At 42.1% G+C, this 16,178-nt stretch overlaps 1 protein-coding gene and 1 pseudogene across 2 annotated transcripts in view; both read right to left on the bottom strand.

Moving 5' to 3' along the window:
- Nucleotides 1-16,178, bottom strand: part of ZNRF2 (zinc and ring finger 2) — an 82,418-nt gene that overhangs the window by 19,592 nt on the left and 46,648 nt on the right. Inside the window, 1 exon segment of the mRNA XM_084618124.1 lies at nt 7,034-7,129. Coding sequence (XP_084474250.1) covers nt 7,034-7,129 — 96 coding nt within the window.
- Nucleotides 10,634-11,103, bottom strand: LOC311515351 (small ribosomal subunit protein uS13 pseudogene; annotated as a pseudogene). The gene has a single exon. The product of its transcript is annotated as a small ribosomal subunit protein uS13 pseudogene (transcript).

The following is a 16,178-nucleotide window of genomic DNA, read 5'->3' as shown; positions in this document are numbered from 1 at the left end:
TGCTCAAATTTCACTTATTTTTGTAGCTGAACAAATGAATATCAAAGTTACCTGGAGTAAGAAAATGTGCAACACTAAGTTTACACACTAAATGCCTTGACATTCTCCCTTTAAAAATTACACTAACAATTAGTCAGTCTAAGCAAAATCTTTACTACATTGAAAAAATTCTCTACGTCTAGTGTGCTTGACGATAGAGGAAGACACTGACACATTTTGATTTCATCTAATTTAGACCAATAGGAAGGAGGAAGAGAAAGACTCAAAGGACGCAACAATAGGTTAGGGAGAAGAACAAAGACACCAATGGAAGGCAGAAATGGCTCATTAAAGAGGAATACAGAAAAGTGAAGTTCTAGCCAAGCTTCTAGTGTTTTGCTACTTCAGTTTGAAGCACAGTATTCTCTGGGGAGAGCTCAATGGAAGCCAATCAATTTTCCTCACCAAAACTAGAAAAGTTCACCCAATACATTATTTAAATTTTCTGCCAGTTATAGCTTCCTGATAGGGAAAAGGGAAGACATATGAGGCACCTTTCTCTTCATTTCTTGCATCTTCCCCACTCCACTTAAAATCTGTCTTCAGTACTTAGGTAAGGGGCAAAACAAAATTTTAAGGAAGGTACCATTAAGATTGTTTAAAATCTCCCATTTATACAAAGTAATTCAGATTGATGTACAGAAACATACAGTGATAAATTAACCCCAAAGGATTACTGTTCAATTTATTCACATCAATTTGGGAACAGACTGTGACAATAGCAATAAACTTGTCTTTGGTAACCAAGTTCTCTTATGAAAACGTTTAAATTTAATTACATAAATGTCAATTTTCTATGCTCCTTCTGCAATGACAAAAATAGCGTTTTAAATACACGCTATATTCCTACAAAGAGCCCATCCTCTCTTCCTGCTTCATCCCACAATTAAGTTGATATGGAATGTATGATTATGCAGTAGTCCCAATTATCATTCATATTTTTATATAGTGCCTATCACTGTGGAGTCCAAGAGTTTCATAAAAAAAAAGAAACACAAAAGGCCAGAACAAATTGCATTTTCTTGTCCTATGCATCATTTATAAGTGTATGACTATAAAGAATCCGTGGGACAATTTTTTGTTTTATCAATAGCTTTGATTCTTGGGAAAAGTTTTATTGTAAAGGCACATTCTTCACCTTGGCTGATCACCAGGCTTGTGCTCATTCTGATTTGATCAGGATTGTACTCATCTCTGGCAAGGAGTTCCATAGTTAGATACATCAGTGGGAGCAATGCTTGATATGTCAAAATCTGGATCCATGGCTCAGTTTTAAAATGCTGATGATGCTTCATGGAAAACCAATATAGAAACAATTAAGATTCAGAAGTTTTCACAGTTGTGTTGGTCTTCATGAAGTTTTAGTCAGTTTAAGAGGACTGAACAGGACCCATCAATGCCACCTCAAATTTATTTGAAGAGCTGTTGTAGTGCTTTACAAGACACCCCTGTTCCCCACTTGTAACTGGGAACACTAAAACACAGCACTTCAGACATCACTCTCATGTAAGTGATTTTCTTCAGCTGCTTTTTCTGAAATAAAATAACTACAGTCAAAATAATTTACAAATATAAAAAAAAATTAAAAGGAAAACCAGCTGTAGAAACAGAGGACTTCTTAAAATTTTTAGATACTCTAAGAAATAAAGAGGACTGGAAGTCTAACATGATAGCAAAGATTATTTCAAAACAGAATTAAGGTTGCAAGGTTTGTCAAAAAAGGAATCAGTTTCTCTGAGATGCAATCTAAAACTAGCTCAGTGCCAGAGACATTTCTTTTGCCACTCCTTTTCCTTAATTTTTTTTCCCTTCAAAGGCTTTTGGAAAATATTCTGCATGGATTGCACATACAGTCTATGGTCATTCATGTATATTACTCTCTGAAGCACCTATACTTTAATATTGCCAGAAAGATAAGAGGTTCTGCAGAGCAGTCCTCCCTTCCATATCCATGATTCTCCAAGAGCACAAAGGCAACACAAGAAGGTAATCCAAGTTCTAACCCACAAAACATGGACATCATTAAGACACTAAGTCCTGGTATGGTTTTTTTTTTTGTTTGTTTGTTTAAAGGAAGGATTTTTGGAGGCACAGGGCGTGAATGTGCACTACTAAAGGAAGTAGTTGGCAACTTCATGCTCATGTGAGGAAGGGGGACATCTTGTGAACAGAAGCAGTTGGATGTTGTCCCAGCTTCATCAGAGTCAGCTGGGCAAATATGACTCTTGGCCTCTGCCATGGCATAGAGCAGAGGTTCTCAAACTGTGGTCCGCGAGCTCCATTCAGGTGGTCCGCGGATAGTTCCCTCTAAGGTGCGCGCCTGGGCAGCCTCACACAAGAGCCACCCACCTAATCAGTGGAGCCGCGCAGGCGTGGCTCCACTAATTAGATGCCTGGACCCTGGAGAAGACGCACATGTAAGGTGAGGTGGTGGCCTTGGGGGCAACAGGGGGTAGTTGGGAGGGGGCAGTGGGGTGAGAAGTGGGGGTGGGGGGCATTTGGGATGTGCAGGGCTGCAGCGGCCAGAGAAACAAAAGAGGCGACTTTCCCCAGCTCCGGGGCTGCGGTTGCCAGGGAGATATGGCCCTCCTTCCCAGCCTCAGCTCTGTGGCGGGGGAGAGACCCCCTCTTTCCCAGCCCCAGCTTGCGGGCTGCTGCAGTGGGGGAGAGAGGGAGAGATGCCCCTCCTTCCCAGCCCCAGCTTGGGGGCTACCGTGGTGGGGGAGACAGGGCACATCCATCACATTAGAAAGGTAAGACTACTGATATTAAAATATGAGTCATGCGCTTTTATTTGTAGAACAAAAAAAGTTAATAATTAAGGGGTTTTTTTTTAATACAGCACTTTTATCCAAAGCGCTTTACAATAGTTAGCTAATAATACAAACAACATTTGGAAAGATCATGAAGTGGTCCGCTGAGATCATTAGCAATTTTCAAGTGGTCCGCAAAAAAAAAGTCTTAGAACTACTGGTATAGAGCACCATGCAGCAAGCAGAAACATCTCCTCAACTCTAATTCCGCCCATGGCTAAAGCCTAACAAACCGCTCATCAAAATGTCCATGTTCCCAGGCATGCACACTCGAACAACAGGAGATTAGACTGTTAGATTTTTCCTGCTCAGCCAAGGAACAAGAAGAGTTCCATTTTCTAGCAGGAGAATTTGTAACTTTTTACTAGGTCACAAGTAAACCTTTAGTAACACATCCTGACTACCTTTGTCTTATCAAGCTTTAAGAAATAGCTTCTTTCCAAAGGACAATGGACATTACATTCTAAAATCTAAACAAAAAGATCAACACTTTTTAAAAAATCAAAGCCTGTCAAAACCTAGGATCTTACCACAGAACTCTTGTCAAATACCAATAGTAAATATGTTCAGTTTTTAAAGGGGTTAGGATTCCAAATAGCACGGCGGAACTGTTCACATTAGCATTGAAAACTGCATTTTTAAATCCCTGTATTGAAAATTTACCCATTGTTTACTCAAATTCTGATACAGTAGTAAGTGTTCAAGCTAGGTGACTTACCAAATACACAGGGTTCTCCAAATATATTGCTCCTGCCTGTCCACACTGTAAGGAGATGTGGCCCCTTTTTCTGTAAACCACATCTTTTACTAATACTCAGAAGTAACCATTGGCTGGCATAAGGAAACATTCTGCTCCCTTTGGATGGATTTTGTCAGGACAGCAATGGTTAAATATGGGAAGCAAAGGAAAATACCTTTCCAGAAGCAATTTGATGGAGAGATTAAGCTGTACCCAGGAAATAATTACAACAGCAATGTAAAGGCAGGAAAGCAAATTCCATTACTTACACTTCCTTTAAACTCATTATAAAAAATTATATATCACACTTATAATCCTTCTTTATTTAACTCTGGCTCCCTTCTATATGGCCTTGTAGAGTTGGAAGTCTACTTGGGAATACAGGGAACTTGCCCCACCACCAATAGGTTATACATCAGTGCCTCATTAGATAGGCCATGCCTACACTAGGAACACTTTACTGATACGCTGTACCAGAAAACCATGCGTGGTCGGGCGGCCACCCAGGAGCGATTCAAGTGCTGCGTACTTGATTAGCAGAGCGGGGGGGAGGTGCTAATGTCAGGGTGTCCCCCTCCCCCGTACCCCTTCTCCCCAGAGCAGGGGAGAAGGTACAGGGCTCAGGATTCTGAGCAGGAGAGAGCTGCTGCAACAAGTCTTCCAGGCAGTGAGTGAGTGAGTGCCTTAAAGAAATAGCACACAGAGTCTGTATCTTTGTGTCACACACACAGTCTTTCATATTCACCTCACAACACATACTTGTATTATTGTTGTTGTTACTTCTTGGTACTTCCTGCAATGAACATATATCCTCTGTAATTTTATTCTTTCAAAGTATGTTATTTTAGTTTATGACTCGTCTATGCAGTTCATAATTTTTATTTCTCTCTTGCACTTAAATTTAATTCTTTGAGTAGTGTTAGGCATTTTAGAACTCCTGTCCTGGCTGGAGTAATTATCCCTATGGCAACATTTAAAAATATATACATTATATCTAAGTTTTTTTGTTTCTACTGGTGGCGCACATCCGCACATAGAATTTATTCCGCACCTGGATGGAAAAAATTAGAGGGAACATTGCTCCTGGTTGCAGCTATACCAGCAAAGCTGTGCTTTGTACAAATATAGTAAAGCCACCCTTAATAGGGGAACAAGCTATACTTGTAAAAGAGAAGTTTGGCCAACACAACGGTGCCTACACGAAGGACTTCTACCAATACAGCTACATTAGTCTGGGATCACATCTCATCAACGCCCTTGACTTACCAATATCAGCAGAAGTCTTTAGTGTACACATATCCTAACTTTAGCTGTGCTGTGTTATTTGAGTCCTAATACACACACACAAAATGCCAAGATGAGAGAAGAAAGATTCTTACAAAATAGGAGATTTTCTCAGCTGATTCATAATCAAATGTAAATATAAGTAGAAGGACAGATTTTTTTTTTAAAATCAGAACAGAACTGCCTTAATATCTAACTATTCGAAAATGCCCACACCACACTAGGCTACACTTGGAGTTTCATGACATTCTTGAAGACTGGGAAGGACCTAACTTCAGATCTCCCTCACCCTATTTCCTTCTTTGCTACAGTTCTAAATTCTAATGGTCTCCCTGGCATGATGGGAGGAAAGGAAGGGAATGGCAGGGCAGGCATGAAGCAAATTAATTCCCAGGCAGACACTGGGGTGGAGAGTCACTGTCAACCATCTTTAAACAAATTTCTTGTTCAGCAATTAACGAGCAACTCAGGAAGTCCTACCCTGGATTGTGGCACACTAGACAAAGCAAGGGAAGTGACATTTCGGACATAGGAAAGACAAAGAACTGAACTGGGTCACTGCTCCCATGATGTGTGTGTAATGCTACTTGATCATATTAAAAATTCCAATGGATGTGGTCATCCTTTGGAAAAAGTTTAGTAATACTGTTATTGCAGTTACTTAACTTACAGTAACTGTTTCAAGTTGTGTTGTCCACATGGATTCCATTTCTGGTGAACATGTGCCATATACATGCAAGGTCAGATTCTTTTGGCCAGCAACATCCATTGATGCTGCTTTGGTGCCCCAGATGGCCTCTCACAGCCTCAGGTGAGAGGCGGGCCCAAACATCCCTCAGGTCCTTTGCCAATACAGAATCCAGATGATATAGGGCTCTTTAGTAGTGGGGAAGGAGGGCAGGTTGTGGAATTCATGTGGACAACACATCTCGAAGAATTATGGTTACTATAAGGTAAGAAACCTATTTCTTCTTCAAATGATCATTTATATGTATTCTGCTTTTGATAACTATCAACCAGTCACTTCAATCAGGAGGTGGGTGCTTGAAGTCTTATTTAAATGATGATTGCAAGACAACCCTGCCAAACTGGGCGGTTGAGCTGAAGTCCAAAACTAGGAAGTAGTGCAGGGAGAGAGTGTTGACTGGTCTTCTCTCAAGATTATATAAAAGAGCCCTAATTGAATCAAGGGTGTGCCAATTCCCCCCTGGTTGGAGTGTGGCTCCCCACTGGTTGGAGTGTGGCTTGGAAAAGAAGACTGGCAGATAGACAGTCTGATTTAGATGAAAATTTGAGACAATCTTTGATAAAACTTAGGGTGAGGTCCTGGGGAGGGTGACCTAGACCAGTGCTCACTGTGGAAATAACATTCCTTCCTACCCTTCTCAGATGACTTGGGTGGAGGACTTCACTACTTTGCCAGTCATCATAGCTGAAAATGTATGTGGTGAGGGAGCCTGAGAGCTCAGAGTTGAACCACAATTGATGGGAGCACTGACCAAGAAAGCCTGTTCAGGATCAGTAGGCCCTTTTTACTCCAGTTCTGAAGAAGCTCTCATTGAGTGCTCCAGGAAGAATAGTTCATGACAGGCCTCTCTTGCCTTCTGCATCTTCTTGGAGAAAGTGTGTTAGACTGAGCATCTGTCAAAGATATGCTCTTTCCCCAAGACAAAAAAGGCACCTTGAGTGCCTGTCATTAAATGGAATAGCCACATTGCAGGAGATGAATTGGGGACTTGTTTCAGCTGTAACGGATATATACTGGTTTGGGAATGTTTTTAACTAATAAAAGTTTTTGGTATTTGGGGATTTTTTAAAATATAGCTAACACAGTAAACACTAATATTACTGTCTAATTGTGACAAAAGATTTCTGTGTTGTTCAAAAGCATGTCTCTTTCACCAACAGAAATTGGTCCAATAAAAGATATTACCTCATCCACCTTGTGTCTCTAATATCCTGGGCTACAACTACACTGCATACATGTTTAATTCATTTTTTATATATTATATATATATATATATATATATATATATATATATAATCTACACAAACACACACAAAATCATAAAAGCTTCTCAACAGCTAAAATAAAAGAATGTTTATCCCAGTTAAACAGTTAAAATGAAGAATAAATATTGGGTTACTTCTTACTTACCATTGTAGGTTATCCTTGGCTTCGTCAAACACATCACAAGATGCAAATCCATTTCATCTGAAGATACAAACTTTGAACATACAGGGCACTTGAATCCTATTAAAAAAATAAATATATAAATATATAGAGCTACTGACCACAGGAACTATTCGGATGGAAAGCTATATATTTGTACTGGATCCAAAATTTTATACACCTTAAAAACCAAAGTGAACCAGTAGCTTTTATGGATTCAAGAGAAATAAAATGTCTGACATTTATATAGTTCCCTGGATTCTGGAAAATCTCAAAGAACATGGGTGTTCACTATTTTTGGAAGGCACAGTTTTGCACTCAGTGAAACTGACCCTATTATATCAGTCTCACACTTCATGCATACTTTTTCATGGCAATGCTTTGCAAATCCTGCAGGCACAAAATAGTGTCTTCAAAGAAAGCCCTCAGGCCCTGTTTGAAAATCAGGCCCCAAAAGTATTTAATCTTTACCTATAATGTATTGGAGTCTCTTCACCTACTACAGACATACCACTCGAATGGAACATGACAGTTGTTTAATAACTCAGAGCAACTTTTAAAACAGTTCAGGACAGTAGGTGGAGAATATCTTAACCAACTGAAATGGCTATGGGAATTAAAAGGTAGACAGAATGTAGTCACTAAAATTTGAATTTGGACAGGAGCTCTGAGTTAACACCTTCACTCTTACAAAGAATGTATGGAACCTTTAGTGACCACAAGCAATTAGGAACACCAGACTGCAGCTTCAATACTACCACATCCCCTAATACCACACACTGGGGTAAAGATTTAATATTAACTCAGAGGTGTCAGCTCATCTACTGAACCACTGATATTGCTTCCTGCAGCAGAGTTTTTAATTTGACTTCTCTCATTGAAATACTAACCAGGTGTGACTCTGCTTAGCTTGTGATTTGAGCTGATTTGAGGTAAGGGATAATTAGACAGTCTGGATGCAATGCCATAATGGTGTATTACACTTTGCTTAATGCTGTAATATCTGTGATTACCAATGACAGTGGCCTTCTAACTAAAGAACAAGGTTGGCTGGTCAAGTTTTGGAACCCACATCCCAAGGAAATTTCAAGTGGCAGACTGCTTTTGATCAATGGAATTGGTTTGCTTTGCAGTGGAGCATAAGCTGTCTCAAAGAAAAAATGCTCATCGTAAGGTCTAACAGCTTGTTAATGAGTATAACCACTAGACAACATACAGCAAAAAATATGTGAACCTAAAATATTCAAAGCTAGCCTTCAGCAGTCATCCTCTGCTAATAGCGTAAGAGGAATAGGAAGATGAAGATGAAGAAAAAACGAATGTGGAGAGCAATTATGGAGGTGGAGACAGTTAGACAGTCTCCCATCTCCATGTCCAGCTGAACATGGAGATGAAAAAAGAGACAACTGAGGAGAGAATATGTTAAGAGGTCTACATAATCATGAATGGTGTGGAGAAAAAGTGTGATTTACCCCTTCACATAAACAAGAAACAGGAGTCAACCAATGAAATTAATAGGCAGCAGGTTCAAAACAAACAAAAGCAAGTACTTCTTCACACAATGCACAACCTGTGGTACTCATTAACAGGGGATGTTGTGAAACCTAGAAGTATAATTGAGTTCAAAAAAGAATTGGATAAATTCATGGAGAACAGGTCCATCAACGGCTGTTATCCAAGATGGTCAGGGATGCAACTCCATGCTCTGGGTGTCCCTAAACCTCTTACTGCCAGAAGCTGGGACTGGATGACGGGATGGATGCCTTGATAACTTTCCCTATTCTGTTCATTCACTCTGAAGCATCTGGCATAGAAGAAAGGATACTGGGCTAGATGGATGATTGGGTCAGACCAATATGGCTATTCTTACGTTCTTATGAAGGACTGCTCCCAGGCTTTTTGCAACATTATCCCTCAGTGGTACTCCTAGTTTTATCTCTAGAACTAAATCATTCATAATGCAGAGAAGTCAGTCAAGGATATCAAATGACTTGATGCCACACTTTTAAGCTAATGATTCCTACAAGCTTTGATCTGTTAAACATAATACAGATGTGGAGTCAACTTTTCAAACATCATTATTTACTTCCAATATTGCGCAATGGATTTCTTCCTGCTGTTAAACTTCTCTTTATACAAAAGACTATTAATTTTTGGTGCAAGATACAAGGAGGCAGAGATTAAAATTGAAGACAAATAAGTGACTGTTGATGGGTGTGATGAGTTCAGAACACCAAAGACTGAACAGCTTTAAGAAAGTGATCATGTGAAGTCTCTTCAGTCTTGTGATTTCACACAAGAAGAAGTGTTCTCTACCAAGTGATATTTATAAATATGTACTGAGCACATCTTTTCAGCCACTAACCAACATGAAATGGTCTGTTTTCCACGGCAGTGGCTCTCAACTTTTCTAGACTACTGTACCTATTTCAGGAGTCTGATTTGTCTTGCCTATCCCCACGTTTCACCTCTTGCTTACAAACTTCTTGCTTACAAAATCAGACGTAAGACTACAAAAGTATCCCAGCATGCTATTACTGAAAATTGCTTACTTTCTCATTACCATATAATTATAAATCAACTAGAATATAAATATTGTACTTACATTTCAGCATATAGTATATAGAGCAGTATAAACAAGTCGTTGTCTATAGTACAAACTAAAGTTGCATGACTTTGGTAGTACTTTTTATGTAGCCTGTTATAAAACTAGGCAAATATCTAGATGAGTTGATATACCCCTGGGGGTATGCAGAGGTCTTCCAGGAGTACGTGTACCCCTGGTTGAGAACCACTATTCTACAGGACAAGTCAGTGTTTTTCCAGAATTTCTTTGTTTTTGTCATGACAGTCAAATTCTCCTAATCTCAACCGATAACTTAAACACCTATTGCTATTATCTCATCAACCACGTTACCTCTAACTTTTCTCCCTCTTGATCACATTTTGCTTATAATCTCAACTCTCCAAATCATACCAGATTTCCTATCCATCCTTGCCTTCACATCTGAAATCTATTTGAAATCACGTCCTCAATTAAAAAGTCATCTCCATCAAAACAATATTCCCCTTTGTCTTGGGGTATCATCCTCTAAAACAACTACTTACATTATCAAATATTTTCATTTTCTGAGCCCATTCCCACATCCATTAGTCAAATTCCCTCTCTACAATGATTTTTCATCCTGTCTCATGATAGGGTTGGGCATTTGACTGGACAACTGGTCAACTGACCAATCAAATATTGTCACAAATGGTCAAATATTTTAAAGCACTCATTCGTTAGACCATTAACAGTAACATTGAAGATTAAGACTTTATGGTCAGCTTAGCCTTAAAAAGATATGCCTACTTACAAAAGTTACTTGACTGATTTAGAATAACTCAAAAATGTGAAACAGTTGAATCAAGTTCTAAAAATGAACTTTTGACTTTTCTACCAAAGTTAGGATAGCAGTTCAATGTGAATGGTATTCAAGGCTGAATAGTTAGAATAGAAAATATAAATTAAACAGAAATAAGCCAATCACATAGCAACCACAAAAGAAAAAAAATTTTAAATGCACTTTTCGGAAAACAGCACTTTATTGCAGACACAGGGCAGACACTACTTCTTCTAGGAGACACCGACGGTTCTGCCGCAGCGCCCAGTCGTCTTGGTGTGCTGGCCCCACACGCGCAGCCCCCAGAAGTGGCGCAGGCCCCGATGTGCCCGGATTTTCTTTAGCTGCTTAAGGTCCTTGCGCAGTTTGTTGTCCAGCCCGTTGGCCAGAACCTGGCTGTATTTGCCATCTTTGGCATCCTTCTGCCTGTGGAGGAAGGAGTCAGGGATCTTCTACTGACGGGGGTTCTGCATGATGGTGATGACACGCTCCACCTCATCCTCTGTCAGCTCCCCCGCCCTCTTGGTCAGGTCCATGTCCACTTTCCTCAGCACCACGAGGACCCACACCCTTGATGGCGGTGATGGCGAAGGTGATTTTCCGTTGCCCATCTATGTTGGTGTTGAGCACTCGCAGAACGCGCTGGAATTTCTCAGGGATCACAAGAGACATGGTGACTACTCCGCACTCCAGTCTCGCTCAGTCCAGCAGGCCAACTCTTCAAGCAGCTTAATGACTGTGCATATTTTCTTTGTGTTGGGGGCAGGAAGACTGTGAACCCTTCTCTCCCTCCCCCATTCCCTTTTCAGTTAATTTATTATGTATGTTTGTGTAGTCAATTTAGATTGTAAACTCTTCAGGGCAGGGACCATGTCTAAATTTGTTTGATGTGCTTTGTAAACTGCCCGAGCATTGATGGCATGGTATACAAATAAAGACAAACATATGTTTGTTCTAGAAGGACTCCACTCAATCAAGATGCTCATCTTACAATTAATGTACCTTTTATCCCAGAGGTGGCATTAGCATGTAGTAAAATGAGTGAGCAAGACACTGAATAGGCTTGCTAACAGTAGACAGCAAAATGATGCAATCAGAAAGGTAGGCCACAGCTTACACCAGGGCATTCTTGCTGCAATCTTTGATATTTAACCAGGGCAGTAAACTGACATTAATTGACCAGCTTGCCAAGCCTACCTCATGTACTCCTGGGTGAAATTCTGCGCCACAATGTGCGTGCAGAATTCATGTCCCCTGCAGATGTCTTTGCTTCCCCCAAAGAAAAATGACTGACAGGGAAGCAAAGGGAAGCTACAAGAGCAGTCACGCACTCCTCCCTAGCAGCACAAGTACAGTAACTCCTCACTTAACATTGCACTTATGTTCTTGAAAAATGCAACTTTAAGCAAAACGATGTTAAGCAAATCCAATTTCCCCATAAGAACTAAGGTAAACTGGAGTGGGGTGGGGCAGGTTAGGTTCCAGGGAAATTTTTTTAGCCGGACAAAAGACATTATATACATATTGTGACAAAGTTCCTCCTCTACCTTGGTGGATCTTGTGCTTAGTGGTGGATTTGCACACCTCAGAGATTCACGGCAGCCCTCAGTTTGGCCGTTTTCATGAACCCACAGTCCAGGTCAACTTCTCCTGTGTCTGACCAGGAGTTGGGAGGTTTGGGGGGAACCTGGGCCCGGGCCCGCCCTCTACGGTGGGTTCCAGCCCAGGGCCTTGTGGAATGCAGCTGCCTAGAGTGCCTCCTGGAACAGCTGTGCGACAGCAACAACTCCCTGGGCTACTTCCCCATGGCCTCCTCCCAACACCTTTTTTACCCTCACCATAGGACCTTTCTCCTGGTGTCCGATAATGCTTGTACTCCTCAGTCCTCCAACAGTATGCGTTCTCACTCTCAGCTCCTAGCCCCTCTTGCTCCCAGATCCTCACACGTGCACCGCAAACTGAAGTGAGCTCCTTTTTAAACCCAGATGCCCTGATTAGCCTGCCTTCATTGATTCTAGCAGCTTCTTGATTGGCTGCAGCTGTTCTAATCAGCCTGTCTGTCTTGTCTCCAGAAGGTTCCTCATTGTTCTGGAACCTTCCCTGTTCCCTGGGTAAGGTACCTACTTAACTTGGAGCTAATATATCTGCCTTCTATTACTCTCATGTAGCCATCTGGCCTGGCCCTGTCACAATATACAGTATAAGCGTCAAACAATTCTAACCAGAGGATTATCTGGGGACTTGCTCATGAGCTCCCTGAGCAACCTAAACCATGTTGATATTAGGTGGGATATTTCCCAGGGAAAGTCTTCCTGTTAAATGATGAACTAGCACTCGGCTGAGCCCTAAAGTTGTTGTTAATGTAGCCTCATGCTCTACAAGGCAGCACCAAGGAGGCCACCTCTACAAGGTAGCACTGAGGGAGGCAGGAGGGAGGAGACACAACAGATGCAGGACAGTGGCTGCAAACACTTCCCTGAGGAAACTGAACGTGATGATGAACCCATGCTATCCCTTTGGAGCGCACCACTCCCTCTTCCGGATGGCGTATGCATGGCTGCACAGGTGCTGACTTTCCAGCGTGCCAGGGGGAGTTCAAACCCCGGCTCTGCCCCAGGCCTACCCGCACTCCCTCCCTCCCTGTGTTTGAGGGAGGGGGTGAGGGAAGCTGCATGCCTCCCCTCCACAGCAATCAGCTGTTTTGTGGCATTCAGGAGGCTCTGGGAGAGAGGGAGGAAGCTGTGCACCATGTCCTCGCTCCTCCCCTGTCCTACCCAGAGCCTCCTGAACACCCACGATACAGCTAATTGCTGCGGGCGGGAGGTGTGGGGTGGGAGGGGGGAGTTGCTGATCCGTAGGGCAGCCGGGAGGAGGGAGGCACTGGGAGGTGTGTGGAGGGGAGCTGATAGTGGGGCTGCTGGGCCACCTTGGTCCCAAGCCCCCAACGCCAAACAACACTATAAGCAAACATTGCACAACTTTAAATGAGTATGTTCTCTAATAGATCAGGGACATAACAAAACGTTAACTGGGATGACGTTAAGTGATGAGTTACTGTACATCGTTTCGGGCACTCGGAGCAGCCAGTGGAGAGGTAAATCATCACAGGGCCAGGGACACCCTAGCCAGTGGCTCCTACCCTGCGCCAGGATCAGCTGTTAGTCCCGGCTGGGCTGGAGGCAGGAAAGAACAGGACTGCCTCTTCCTCTGCAAGGAGCAGACAGAGCTGGGTCAGACGTACCCCAAGAAACCTTCCCTGTCTGCAGGAAGCTCAGCATGTTCCCCTGTTTCCTGCCCCCATTGCTGTATGGGAAGCTGCTCCCCCATCTGCCCCATGCATTTGGACCCCCCCCATACCCAGACCCCCCCACACACCAAGCCTGATCCTGTACATCCAAAAAAAAAACCAGCCCTCCATACCCAAACCCTACCCCACTAAACCTTAATCTCTGCATCTGGATCTCCCACACACCCAGACCCCCTGCCTCCTGACACCCATCACTCCCCTGCTCCTGGACCACCCCAATGAGCCCTCCACACCACACTGAGCCCCAACTAGCTACATCCAGACTCCCCACCCCACCAAGCCTCACTCCCCCAGCACCCAGACCCCCTCGTTGAGCCCCAACCACCTTCACCAGAAACCCCCTACAGAGTCCCATTGCCCCTGCACCTGGAAACCACACCCCCCCCACAATGCCTGTGTATCCAAATACCCCCCACTGAGCTGCCCACACCAAGACTGTCCCACACAGAACCCTCTCACCCCCACACCAGGATCCTGCCTGGTTGAGCGTGCCTGCCCCACACCTGGTGCTCCTGGAGTGGAGGGGCAGGGCCCCAGGGTGTTTCTGGGGCAGGCCCAGACCTTGCATTGTGTCAGGGTTGGGTGCAGCTTCACTACCGAGTCCATGTCCCAGGGGGAGAAGGCTGCAGGCTGATCTCCCACCTCTGTGCAGCCAGCGGCCTGTGCTCCCCACTGTCATGCTGAAACTTCCACATTTATTTATTGACAAATAAAACTTGCAGAATTTTAAAATATTACGTGCAGAATTTTTTTTGGTGCAGAATTCCCTCAGGAGTACTCACATTCAAAACAGTTGCCATCAGCCCTCTCATAAAAAGTCACTTCACCCATCTTTCTACAGCAAGATTACAAAAGCAATCCTTAATCTGATCTCTTCTCCCTCTGGGGCCTCTCATTACAAGTGTTAACCTTTAACAACACTGTACTTGTAGATTTGGGTATTATCCACCTATATCTTCATTAGTCCAGAAAGAAAGAAGGCTCAGAATTAACACCTCAAATGCCCTATAAACATTACGCCAAATGTTTCTATGGCAAAGCCATAATACTCTATACCACTGGAGTTCATTTGACAGATCCAAAAGCATGTATGAGAAACAATTTAACAAGTTACTACTTTAAGTTGCTTTCAGCCCAGTTTTGACAGATACAAATAATTAAGGATGAGACATATAGGAGCAGACAATCTTATTTGACCAATGGTGGTAGAGGACTTAGAAAGGAATTGCAGACTATATATGAAGGAGAGGTGGGAGTATAATGAAGAAATAATGCCTGAGATCTAAATTTTAAAATTCAACTGTTTGACTAACAACCCAATAATAGTTGCAGAGTTGAAAGAAAGCCTATGGTGCTCATCACTATCTGCTGCATCAGAGAATGGGCAGCAAGGAGGGAATGAAAAGATTTGACTCAATATCACAATCCATCTCCTCCTCATTGTCACCAGAGAGAGAGGGTGAAGCAGCTGACAGAAGCTACAGCAGCAGAGATTTTTAAGGGAGCGGTCTTTCTCCAATCTAGCTATTGCTTCCTGCTACTGCAAAAGCCTTAACCTAGTCTTGAAGAAGTTTAGAGCCTCATTTTCAATCAGCTGCCTTTAAATAAAATATATATATTTTACACACACACACACACACAGGGTTGTTGATTAATCGCAGTTAACTCACATGTTTAACTAAAATTATTAATCACAATAAAAAAATTAATCGCGATTCATCACAGTTTTAATTGCACTGTTAAACAATAGAATGCCAATTGAAATTTTGGATTTTTTCTACATTTTCAAATATATTTACTTCAATTACAACACAGAATACAAAGTGTACAGCGCTCACTTTATATTATTATTACAATTTGCACTGTAAAAATGATAAACAAAAGGAAGTATTTCAGTTCACCTCATCTAAGTACTGTAATGCAATCTCTTTATCATGAAAGTGCAACTTACAAATGTTGTTTTTTTGTTACATAACTGCACTCAAAAACAAAACAATGTAAAACTTTAGATCCTACAAGTCCTACTTCTTGTTCAGCCAATCGCTAAGACAAACAAGTTTATTTACATTTACAGGAGATAATGCTGCCCACCTCTTATTTACAATGTCACCAGAAAGTGAGAACAAGCATTTGCATGGGACTTTTGTAGCTGGCACTGCAAGGTATTTATGTGCCAGATATGCTAAATATTCGTATGTTCCTTCATGCTTCAGCCACCATTCCAGAGGACATGCTTCTGTGCTGATGATGCTCGTTAAAAAAATAATGTATTACATTTGTGACTGAACTCTGTGGGGGAGAATTGTATGTCTCCGACTCTGTTTTACCTGCATTCTGCCATATATTTCCATGTTATAGTAGTCTTGGATGATGACTCAGCACATGTTCGATTTAAGATCACTTTTGCTGCAGATTTGACAAAACGCAAAGAAGGTACCAA

This window comes from Lepidochelys olivacea (genome assembly GCF_965140295.1).
Source record: "Lepidochelys olivacea isolate rLepOli2 genome assembly, chromosome: 2".
Lineage (NCBI taxonomy): Eukaryota > Metazoa > Chordata > Testudines > Cheloniidae > Lepidochelys > Lepidochelys olivacea.
The sequence above is the reverse complement of the archived record's forward strand: the minus strand, read 5'-3'. Positions and strand labels throughout refer to the sequence as shown.